This window comes from Rhodnius prolixus, unplaced genomic scaffold, assembly GCF_049639745.1.
Source record: "Rhodnius prolixus isolate KJV_2025 unplaced genomic scaffold, Rpr scaffold_2, whole genome shotgun sequence".
NCBI lineage: Eukaryota > Metazoa > Arthropoda > Insecta > Hemiptera > Reduviidae > Rhodnius > Rhodnius prolixus.
Window position 1 is genome coordinate 11,243,089 of NW_027411592.1, and position 12,914 is coordinate 11,256,002.

General features: G+C 33.9%; 1 protein-coding gene across 9 annotated transcripts in view; it reads left to right on the forward strand.

Annotated features, from left to right (window-relative positions):
• Window positions 1-12,914, forward strand: part of LOC141450413 (uncharacterized) — a 645,025-nt gene that overhangs the window by 610,811 nt on the left and 21,300 nt on the right. For all 9 annotated transcript variants that reach the window (XR_012456100.1, XR_012456102.1, XR_012456101.1 and 6 more), the window contains one exon: window positions 122-306. Coding sequence is in view for 5 of the 9 variants with exons in the window: in XM_074120843.1 (XP_073976944.1) it covers window positions 122-306 (185 nt within the window). In the remaining 4 variants the exon portion in view is untranslated. The remainder of the gene's footprint in view (window positions 1-121; window positions 307-12,914) is intronic.

Genomic DNA, 12,914 nt, shown 5'->3' on the forward strand with positions numbered 1-12,914 from the left:
GACATGCCTAGTTAAAGTTAATGCTTAAGTCTATATCCTTCCTTTAGACCTTATCATCTAATTTGCTATTATGTTCTGTTCTTGTTTTTTTCTAAAATATTGTTTGTTTATTTGTTTACAGGGGATCAGTGTATCGCGAAGTACCAAAATCCTGTTGTGGTCTGTTAAGTCCGGCGGCCGTATCCTTAAGATGGCTGATGTTACTGTTACTGACGGTGGGAGTATGTTGTGCTCTGGTCGGCACCGTCCTCGGAGCAACACGAGCCACCGCACCGCATCATCTAACCGTAGCACTTCTTATGATTGGTAAGTGGTTTCTTTCTTTTACTTACTGATGATAGTTGTTTTTTTCCATGAACTGTGTTGCTCAACTCAAGATTTCCTAGCTCAAAGCAGCTCTGAGAGATCACTGCTCATAATTTGGAATCAGTTTGCAAGCCGTTGCCCCACAGTATTCCAAATTTAGGATTTCATATTTGAAAAAGTTTATTGAAGGAGTCTTGCTTGCTTTAGATAAGCAATCCGTGATCACAAATTGTCTGAACAGATTTATTCATTTCACTAGTGCTACCAAATTACGCTCCAAAATTCTCGAAAGTCTTGTTACGTTGCAACATAAAATTAAAATTGTTCGCAAGGTATTCTCAAAAGGTTGAGGTTAATATTAGATTCGGAGTTAAATAGTAATATCATCAAACGAAACGAACAAGTTAAAAAGAAAACGTAAGATTATGAAAAATAAATTTTCATTTAATAGAAAGTGAATTGTTTTAATGAAAATACATGTACGTAATGTTCGTAAGTTTACAAAAGTTTAAGAATTAATAAGATTTTTAACTGCCCGTGGGAGGATTTTAAAGAAACCCAAATATTGAACGTCAAAAGACGTCGCTGCTTCTGATAACTCTGTTCCCAAAATTAGTTTTTGCATTCCATGTTAGGTTTCATTCAAATCTTTCATAAATAAATGGAAAATTTTTCTTAGTTTTCTGTTTGCAGAAACTCATTAATTGTATTTTATTATTTTCCTTTAAACGTTCTTTGTTATATACCAAAAGGAAACTAAATATATTAAAACTGTCCGGTAGGACAGTTGTATAAGGGTTGACCATCAAAAACTGCACGAAAAAGTGTAACGTTGAAAAACACCCAACTTTGACAATTTTTTTCTATTTTTCTATAAAAGATAAAATTCCCAAATTTTCTTTATAATATAGGGCAAATCCTCCTTTATAACTGTAATTTTTTTGCAACCACCCAGATCTAATAGGTTTCGAGAAAAAAGTTGCCGAAAATGAGCAAAAACGGCTTTTTCAAAAAATGTTCTTGTTCTTGTTCTTCTTGTTGTTGTTGTTCTTCTTGTTCTTCTTGTTACCTTTTTTGTAAACAACGTAGCGCCTAAACGCGTGAACCGATTTTCATGAATGAGGTGTCATTCGATTCGGAATTTTATGTAGATGTGCCTTTTGGGGGTCTCCACGCTGTACATCTAATGGGAGAGGAGTTAGCCCCCTTTATGTAAGGCCCCCTCCAAAATTATTATTACTAATTACTCTGTAAATCTTGGCCCGATTTTGATAAAATTTGGTAGGATGATAGGGTTAGGGCTCCCCTACGTATCAATAAAGCGACGATCTGCTCTTACACTTGTTAAGGGGAAGTATAGCAGTCGTTTCAAATTATCGACACGTGAACCGATTTTCATGAATGAAGTGTCATTCGAATCGAAATTTTGTACAGATTTGTACTTTAAAAGTCTCGACGCTATGCCTCATAAGGAGGGGAGTTCGCCCCACCCAAATAAGGCCCTTTCTAAAACTATTATTACCAATATTTCTACAAAGCTTAGTCCGATTTTGATAAAATTTAGCTCAAATAAGTGGTTAAAGCTCCTCTACGTGGCTGTGAAGTGCCATCATGCTCTTACACCTACTAAGAGGAAGTACTGCAATCGTTAAAATTATCAATGAGTGAACCGATTTACATCAATGAATTGTCGTTCGATTCAAAATCTTTGCCTTTTAAGGAGAAGTACTGTAATCGCAGTTTATTTTTCTTGCTCCTCTTAAAAGGAAGTACTGAAATCGCAGTTTAATTTTGCTATTTACGTACAAATACCTTCCTATTTTATTCAAAACGCTTTCTCAAAAAAATGGTTATTGAGGATGGTTTGGGGACCGCAACTATAATCATTCTTTAAAAAGATCTCTCCAGTGGTAGTTACGGTTCCGATTTAACACCTTATCAGGTTATAATGATAGAATAGTTTATTCCAAATTTTAAAAAATCTGTAAAGCAGACGTAACTTTGCAAATAGACAAAAAGGAAAATCTATCCAAAAGGTACAAAAATCTCCTTAACAAAAACTTACAGTTTTAAAAGTTAAGTATAAGGGTTGATTAAACGCCAAAAGGTACACAAATCAGCAGTTTCCAACATTTCATTAATACTTCATTGATATAATTTAAGTAATTTTACTGCATTAACTTTTCCTTCACATTTTTTAGAATTTATTAGATGTCACAGACCCTTATGCTGGCCAGTTCATTCATAATATTTTTTTATTATAATTATGATAAAATGAGTGATGAATTATTCTGAGTAGTCACATATACATGCATGTTAAAGTAGAAAAAAACAAAGTTAGAGTCGGGCACTTTTTAAATTTCAATCACGGAGGATTCAAAACAATATTTCAGTCTTAAATTCGTCTTACCGAAATATTCGTGAGCACAAATAACATACATTTAATAACAAGTAGATTATTCAACAATATTTACTCATTTCTCAATTGTAATTTAATTTAGTCCCCCTAATTTTACTTATGGTAAAATACTGGAATAATTAGCTGTCCTAAAAATATGCATATCTTTATTTTCTTTATTTTATATTACATATATATAACATTGTGGGAAGAACACCTAGATTGAGAATGTAATTGAAGAAAACTATATTATTTGCGATAAAGCCAGATTATTTATTACTTATTATTACAAACGTTTGACTACAACATAAAATAACAATTACTTTAATCGAAGAATGAACTTAAACCAATGATTTTTATTTAAAAATAAAAATAAATGCATAAAATCATTGATGTAAAAAAAGTTTATGAATTTTTTAGCCTCTTATTTTTTTTATATTTTTTATAACGTTTTCTTTTTCACCTGTGATTAATAGTTTGATTATTATAGATAAATAGATATTACAGTCAATCTAAGTTAAATGGTGTGCTACTTGAGTAAATATTTTGTAGACGAAAATGGCCAGCATAAGGGTCTGTGACATCTAATAAATTCTAAAAAATGTGAAGGAAAAGTTAATGCAGTAAAATTACTTAAATTATATCAATGAAGTATTAATGAAATGTTGGAAACTGCTGATTTGTGTACCTTTTGGCGTTTAATCAACCCTTATACTTAACTTTTAAAACTGTAAGTTTTTGTTAAGGAGATAACTAACAGAATAATGAGGCTGTATATTTATCTATTCATGTCAGCATAGAAATAAAGAGTTTTATATATATTTAGAATGATCTCTTTGTTGTGTCGTCAGCATCTCAGCCACAGTGGAAAGTGGATCAGGTTTCCCAACCAGAGGATAGCAAAAGAGAGAGAATATAGTCTCATCTCTGTCTTCTGTTGTTGTTGTTGTTGACGTGTTGTTTAGGAGAAATTTGCTTTTTTGATTACATCTTGAAACTTTATAGCAACCTCGTCTCGTTACCTGCTTGCTCTTTCTGCATCCTTCCACTTCTCCTCTCTCTCTATTGTTCCTTGCCGCAGGCGTTCTTCCTCCATGCTTATCTCCGTTCTGCCCACATTGAGCCCAACATCCCTCTTCTATTGTTCTTGTTCTTACAGAAGAGGAAATAAAAAAAAAAAAAGAGAAAGTATTGCTCATTATCTGAGCCACTTTGAAAAGTTATTTTTCATTCAATACAATATATCTCATCAATACTTCGTCAATTGATAGTTTCCTGATTTTGAGCCAGTTACCAGCCGTAATGATCTACATTGTTTCTTTGCAGTTTTATTGCATTATCTTTTTTTTACTTTGCCGTTTTGATTTTTCAGTACAGTTGCTCTTACAACCCTTACAATGATTTTCATTTTAGATTTTTTTTGTTATTTATTTTATTTTTTATAACAGGAAGGGATATTCAGTATAAAAATAGTTGCGTATAAACTGCTTGTACAATAAATGAGCGTGTTTAACCAACTAACCAGCCCGGTGTTGCAGCCTTACAAATTGGAAGGCCATTCTCTACCGAACTACAAGCCTTAAGGCAACACTTTAAGATCTCTTCTAAATAATCAGTAACGCCCTATTCATGCTGTAGGGCTACAATCTATATCCTTTAGCTTTGTGAACTTTAATTTTGTACTGTTAGTTCTTTTGAAAATGATAATAATTTTTTTTCTCCGATTTTGACCTGTGGGTGGAACTAAATTTAATGTTATGTAATCTTCTACTTTGTTCTGCACAATAGTCGGACATATTAAGAAACGGTACTTTTAAAACTGGTTTCAAGGTACTGTAACAACTAAAATTCGTTTTCATGTTGTAATTTTAAATTTATAGTTTACATATTTAATTATTGATCATTCTCTTAATAATGCTTAGAATTGCACCTCTTGGTAAAATAAAGTGCTCTACGCAGTATATTTAATAATTTCCCAAGTTGTCGATATTAAAAATTCCATTAAAACCGTTCTCCAGTCTGAATTTACTTCTTCATTTTTTTTTACAGCAGCATTTTTCATTAACACTGTCACCCTAACCACTGCTGCTGACTGTGAAGCATTTCTATTACCCTCAGTGAAAAAAAAAAAGTGTTACGACAGTTAATTAGGGAACGACATTGGCTAGAAGAGATTTAACTTGACTGAGGGTGTTGTGCAGGGTAGTCGCTGTTGGAAAAAGTGGAAAGTATAATTAATAGTAAGGTTATTTTAGAGGGAATGGGAGGTTCTTATATTGTTATAGGCACAATAACCTGGTAATGGCTTCTGCGATGACGATCGATGGTACATTGTTCATTTATTAAATTAACTTTTGGTCATTTTTTGGGGGGGGCTGCGGCCGTATCGTTGGCGCAAAACAAAGTAAAGAAATTGTTTTTAATCTTTAATTGCAAAAGTTCTTTAAGAATTGAAGTACCCTTTAGAGCAAATTCAGGACTACAATGGCTTTAAAGTGTCAATGCTTGCCCGTGAATGTAGGCGACTTCGAAGCGTATAATTCCTGGTGTAGCGTTTATTTATTTATGTTTAAATCCTTTAATCGAGTCCTGGTTACTAATTACCATGGTGAACAGGGATCTAATCGAAATAGTAGCTCTCTGCCTCTCTCTTTCCTGAAGACACCTTCAAAAAAGAAGAAGGCTGTAGTCCACATGAGCTCCCTGCTTAATCCATTATCTTAAATCTCTTAATTTGACCCTGTACGGGAAGAATTTGGGTTCATCTATTAATTATTTTAGTACACCTTCCATCAACAGATGGTAATTATCATGCTTCTTGGAAGAGTACAGAGCAGGAGCCTGTAGTCAAGATCAGGAATCATTACAGCCCAGGGTGCCAATGAATCCTTCCAACATCTTTCCTAGATATTCTAGGAATGTCTTCCTATGGTCACCTTCCAAACAAAAAGTGAAAAGTATTGCCTTGGTCAACTGCTGTGAGACCAATCCTCGAACAGTCTTTTGCTCAGTCTGCTCAGTACCCCCAGTCTGCATTAGGGGCAGATAGTGGAAACCTGTCCTGAGCATCCACCCACAGACATAGAATTTAAGGGCATTTCACATCTTTAAAAGTTATGCTGGGGGCAAACGGAAGTTGTCTCAAGTAACCCTAATCACTTGTTGGAAGCTTTTATGTTCAAAATCCCAATTTACCATTGTTCAAACGGAATTCCATAGATTCTGAAAACATTCTTAGTCTGAGAAATCAATTATCTGAAGTCATTAGCATTGTTAATTCAACAACAGATAAAGCGTAAATAATAATAATAAAAATGTAACTCAATAATTCAGAGAATAAGGAAAAAGGACAGTTATGGTTGACGCCATCTTTTAATTGAATGTTAAATGAAGGGACTCAAAAACAGTTCAAACCGGGAAATATGCAAAAACATTAATTTAAATCTTTTGTAATGCAAACTATGAGTGGATATATATTCGCCGCATTCAATTAATATATTTGTAAAGTGACGTCTCTGCTATCTGCTAGCTCGTCTATGTATCTGGGTACCTCTTAATTGTAAATCAAGAACAGAAATATCTTACAGAACCAGATGGCTGAAGCTCAGTACTAGTTTATAAAAGGCAAGATTAATTGAGAAAGTTAAAGTAGAGAATTGGAGCGCGCATCTGGCTCAATTACATTACAGCTGCTGAATCAGCAAGCTGGGATTTACTACAGCACTGCTTACTTGATTAAAGAGCCGGCATATGTGATCTTTTTCTTCTTTTTTTCCCCCTTTTGATAGACTAAAAACATGTTGGTATGAATGTGTGTTCTTGGTGGTTAGTATACATACACCTGAAAGATGGAAAAAATCTGGCCAACACTTCTTCCCTTGTCTCTTACTGGAATTCTCATTCATTCGTCTTGAGTTTCTAAACTCGAAATTCATGAAGTATTTTTATAATCACCTGTACACAGTTCTTTTCATCAGCTGAAATGAAAGGAAGCGACCCCCCTCTACTTCACCAGAAATTGGCATGAAAATTTAAAAATTAATTCAATATGTTAAAGGGGCGAAAAATATTAAAATAAAAAAAATATTGTCTAATCGATTGGTAGATCCCTTCGATAGTTAAGGGAGAGAAGGCAGGATATGGTTGGGTTATCTTCACGTTATGAGAAGCGGTCTTAAGGTTGGTTTTTCGTTGATGAGTGTGATCTATGTATCTGGTCTTTATCATGTTTAATAAAATTAAAGTTGTGGTATAGTTGTTTGTTTATTTTCTTGTTTGAACTTTTTAAACTCTTCCCTGACTGTGAGATAACAAATAGAGTATTTTTCTTCATGCTAGGAATTTTTAGTTCAACATTTAGCACAGAAATTGTCTGTTACTTGAATAGATAACACTTTTTAGGCAGTTAACCACAGGAATTCTTTTTTTAAAGTCAAACTACGATATGTTATTTAACTTGAATTTTAAAATAAATTAATAATAATCATATAAATTTTAGGGACGTAAATAGACTTAGACCAATTGTTAGACCAACATATTTACAATACGTAGACCAAGTTTAAAGCAAAACGTTTGATCTGTTTTCTAGTAAAATTTCAAATAAGTAAATAGGTTAGCTGTTTGAGAACGCTGCGTTGTATCAGAGTAGAGGTAATTTTACAGAGTCTCAAGGGATTGTCGTTAAAGGAGAGGATTTTCAGCTGAAGAAATATAGATCTGTAGCCTGCAGTAGAGAAATACCCTGCTGAATTGAATGGTTGGTGTAAATCTGATACGACAGCAGAAATTGGCCAGTCATTACAGTGACTTATGAGTTACCACGGCTAGAAGACTAAGACAGATATACCTGGCGGAAATTGATGGAACACCTACTTCCTGTCTTGGTACTAACCTAGGATATTGGCCTCTTGATCATAATAGTCGTTTGTCTTTTGATCTGTTCCCCTCAGTAAAAAGAGGATATGTTCAAAGCACGTTCAGGACTTAAATAAGGAATCCATTCTGTAGTGCAGTCGGCATGTTCGTTTCGCTTTGTTAACTACTGTACTAGTAATAAAAATGATGCATTCAATTAAATAAAGTAATAAAAATAATAATTTTTATAAAGAAAACTCAAGATTCACTTTTTTAACTACAAATAAAAAAAACTAACGTCCACACCCACTCACACGACTCTCCCTTACTGCAGATACATCCAAACATATTTTCTCCAAATTCCGCAAATATAAATCCGCAAAATTCACCGAAATTACCCTTAAGAACGAAGAATGTTCATTACATCTCAAGAAAATATAATGAAAATGCAAAATTTATAGAAAATTGTGCCACTTGCAAAGAAAATCTCAGAGAAATGAAAATATTTATTTAGAAAAGTGCTACTACTCGTGTCTATAGAAAAATGTTCTTTAAGCTCAAAATTTTGGCAACAACTTTAACCCTGACAATATAAGTGTAAAAAAAAAACCGAACGTGTCATACTTAGACTTTTTCTTATTTAGGGAAGCCTTGATTTAGGGAAATGATTTAGATGGCAGTGACTATGAATTCCAATATCAAATCTCAAAATCTCACTTTCATTCTCCGCCGTATCACTCTCCCTCCGATCTACCAACGACGCAGTCCCTATTCCTTCTGCTACTTCTACCAAAACGGCACACTATCTTGTCAACCTTAATAATTAATTAATCATAAACTTAATTGATTTGCTAACGATAATTATCGATATACAGTGACTGTTAATCATTCAAAGCTCTTTCTAACCACGATAACGATCAGTTTAAAGTTTGGCCAATTACAACATGAGTGAACAGTCCGGCGCAATAATAAAGAGGAGTGTATATACATGCGTCTATGTGGGTGAACTTCATTGTAACCGGTTTCCACAACAGCTAATGTCTGTCTTAACGCAACCACTTGTTTCTTTCGAAATGTTGCCACAGGCTTACTAAAATATATTATTCCTAGGAAGGTTAGTTTTATTTTTTCCATTTGATAAACTGTAATCATTTCTGGAATACGATTTTTGTTGTATGTGATTTTGGGATTTTTAGATATCCTACCTCCTATCAATACATGTTGCATAAAATAAAGGATGGTTAATTTATTTCGCGCACAAAAGTATATTTTTATATTCTACGATATATGGACAAATTTTGAAGTAACTTTGTAAGTTTACAACTTCCTCAGCTCTGTTCTCCAAGCCGTTCTCCATTTTGTATGAGTCATAGTTTTAGCTCAACGTGGAAACTCTGCATAAATATAATTCCACGGAAAAATGCTTAGAACTGAGTGAGTTTCTATCATTTTCCGCTTAGGTAACCATAAAAATATAAGAAAACAAAAGACTGTCTTACTAAGGTAGATTAGAGCATCAAAACCAAGCTGTACATTGCAGCCATAGAAGGTTTTTTACTGTTACGGGCCTTTGTAGTTTTAGTAGGAGCAGGATTTCCCCATCTGACGTATTATCTTCTCTGATCTCAAAGTGACGACAGAGGTCTTTTAATTAGTGATCATACAGGATAATATGGGATCATTTCTCCTCTTCTTTCAAAGACACCATGAAGGCTGAAAGGAAGAACGTATGATCACGTTTAAGTGGGCACTGGAAACCCACGGCTAGTTTATAAATGGCATCTCCAAGATGTGTCATAAACATCAGCAGCAACTTCTTCTTTGTTGCAAGAAATAAACTAAGAATTTTCAGCGAAACATTTGCTGAGTTTTTGATGGATGTAGAGACGTACATCGTACTGAAAAGACCCATTAGTCTGAAGTTGTATCACAACATACCCTCTAAAAGCATTTTTTCTTAAAATAGAAAAAATGTCAATGGTTAAGGAAAAATTGTTGTTGTACGTCAAAAACAGGAATGGCCTTAACTTCCTTTAACCCCTGTCTAAATGGAATTTTCCAGAAGGAAATGTGGAGATAAATGTGTTGGCTCTATATTTTGTCAAGTTGTGGTCGCTGGAGCCGTCGTGGAGACCATCAAACACAAAACAAGTACCATCGCAATTTGCTCTCGGCTCATTTTGCTTTGGTTGTACACATTTCTCAGCTCTTTCTCGGCATGAGTGAATGTTTGTGTTCTCTCAATTACAAAACAGTGACTTACTTCTATCAGAAGAGTTTAATACTTCTACAACACAACTTCCAAGCTTTGACACTAGAGGCCAGGGCACGTTGTCGCCGTAAGTATGGAGATGCCTGACTATTCTCGCTAGGAAAGGCTCAGTCGCTCTCTTGAAGGTCTGGGAATACCTTTAATGGAGTCTCCCCAAGAAGAGTTATATAAAGAGAAAGGAATCAAGCGATCACGCTCTGAAGGGTGAAATTTGCATCATTCCTGATGACTGTGACCGCCAATGCAGTTTACCGCACTAACGAGTGTGTTCACTGAGCAAACTTATAACGGCGGAACGGTGTCAATCCTGTGTAGATTCTGTGGTGAGTCACATATTAATAAATCCTTAATGTCCTGGCTGATTGAGGGATCATTTTGGAAGTTGAAATAAAATAATCAGTTTTTTTGAGGTGGCCTTAACGTAACAATTAGACTAGAAGCATATATACAATATTTTTACGAAACATAAATATGTTAGAAGTTGTTTATTTCAAACTTAAGGACTGGCCAGTTTGAAGTCATTGCTCTTAATCACTAATCTAAAACCACCCTTTAGAAAATTAGGTATTAATAGGTGCCAGGGAAGTATTCTGAATTTTAACCAAAGAAGTGCAAGTTACAAATTCGATGCATGATTTTAATTATTGCATAATAATATTGCCAAAGTGAAATAGACTTAAATAATCGTTTAGAACAGAAAAAGATCTTTTATGAATCATTCACGCGACACTCTCTTAATGCTATTTCCAATTTTCAAAGATATTCAACGCTTATTCAACATTATATAGTGTGTGGAACCGTACATTACTACGACGTAACCCAAGAGGAAAGAAAGTGTACCCATATCACTTCCCAAAACTGCCTCAAAATGAATTCATCAGGAAAAGTTATTCAAGTAAAAATTTATAGTTTTTCGTGCGTTAAAAGTTTCTACGAAGTTTAGTGACAATTGTAGAAAATATTTTCGAAAAAAATCTTCGAAAAGAAAAAAAAATGCATTCTGTAAAAAGGGGTTTGTTGATTTAGATTGCTAAATTATAGTCGAAATCAAAAAATAAAGTTGAATTGAACTACTCTACAACTACAAGCTAAACTAACTGACGCTTAGTATCGATTTTCCTTCACATTCGGTACGCATTTAATTCAAGGGAAAACTGAATACATAGATCCATAAACTTGGAGTTCGCTCCGAAAACTGGGGACTCCCCCACTACTTCAGGTTTGAATCGCTTAATTTAGCTTAGCTCCACTATTTTGCTGTAATTTTCATTCCATCTAACTAATACCATTTCCTGTCTCATTCTGGACAACCCATTTTACCTTTTGCTGGTTACCTAGATTGGAACCTGTTGCTCCTACTTTTATCTCATTAATTGACGACAAGGTTATTCAAATAATTCAATGATTGTCGTGTAATCTATTTATTTATGTAATAATTAGTTGTGAAAACATTCTAATTAGTTGTTCCTATATCTTTGTTCTTTTTAGATTGATAAAATTTAAAAATAACAGATTTAGTTCAACTCTTTATTATTAAAAAGTTGAACACATTCTACCATGGTAAACTTGACTGGATTCAATTTTTTTATATCCACCAGCATAGCTACAGACAAACTGTATTGTATTCAGATTTTATTGAATTATTGTTGACAAGTGTCTTTAGTATTTTATTGTATTCCCTTATTATTAGCACACTCAAACTCAAACTTGTGTTTGTTTTCTAAAACTTACTTCCTACTTAACAACAAATAGAACAAAATACTAAAAATAATTCAAAACGTTTCATTTTCAACCTTCAGAAACTATTATTTGTTTGCAACTAAAATAAAATCCAATAAAAAATATTTTATCTACAATCTGTGCATTTTTAAAAAAAAGCATCTTATAACACTAGAATAGCTTCTATTTCATTTTATTTTTCTCATTTTCTTCGAAAAAATATTATCTTAGAAAGTTTTGCCATTGTCTTGCATTGTACATGCTTGAATTTTTAATACTTCGACTGTAAAGTTTGACTTTTATTTCGTTATTAAATTAGAAATACTTTGCGGAAATCTAAATCCGGATCAAGAGACAATTCTTGTAAGAAAACCACTAAGAAAATCAACTGAGCTTGGAAAATTCTTGACCAACAGCGGATTATTAGCCGCGGTTTTGACATCCATTACTGGCGATAATGATAATGATATCAAGAATTATTGTTATCTTTTCAGTCTTTCAGTACTGAATTATTATCGGAAAAATCCGCTTTAATGTCCCCTGAACCAGAAAAGTGTATTTGTAATAATAATATTAATAATAATAACAATAATAATAATAATCAGTGTGTGCGAATTTAATTGAAAAAGAATGACAAAACTGGAAAATAGTCGGAAGTTAATTTTCTATCTGTGTACAGTGCCGGCGGGAAACTTGGCGATTAAAGTCTCTATTCAAATCTATAACTATTCTTCGATTATTTTTCCCGCGAGAATTAGAGATTTCCGTCTAGTATTACGTAATGTCCGGTTTTTATATACTGTAAAATTTGAGAAAGATTTAAATTCCGACTTTTCTAGAAAATATGTAGTCTAGAACTTAAGGAAATGCATGACTGAAGCGAAAGCCAAGGGATCTTGTCTATTTGAGAAATCAGCCTCGTTTCTCAATCAATCGCTCAATTAAGAAGAGAAAACTCTTCACGTTTCACAGCTAGATTTAGAACTGATTGATCATAAACCATGAAACTGACCAGGGACCATGATTACTGGTATTTTCACAGCCAAGGTTTGTTCAGTAAAGGTTATAAAAAAAAGAAATCTTAATTCATACCGAGTAGGAGACAATTGGTAAAGTATAAAAATGCGAGCAAAAGAATGAATGCGGAACAAAAAAAAGCTGTAAAAAAGGACGAGAACGGAAATGTCGATCGAAGTGTTGATGCTTAGGTTGGTGTTGGCCTCCTTTTTGGTGGCTAATATTTCATAGCAGGGAGTGGAGAGTGTTGAATAAAACATTGGGGCATCGTCAGCAGCCTCACTCGTGGGGAGATGCCTAGGGGTGGCAGTTCCTCCTGCAGCCAGACCGACCTCTCAAGTCCTGTGG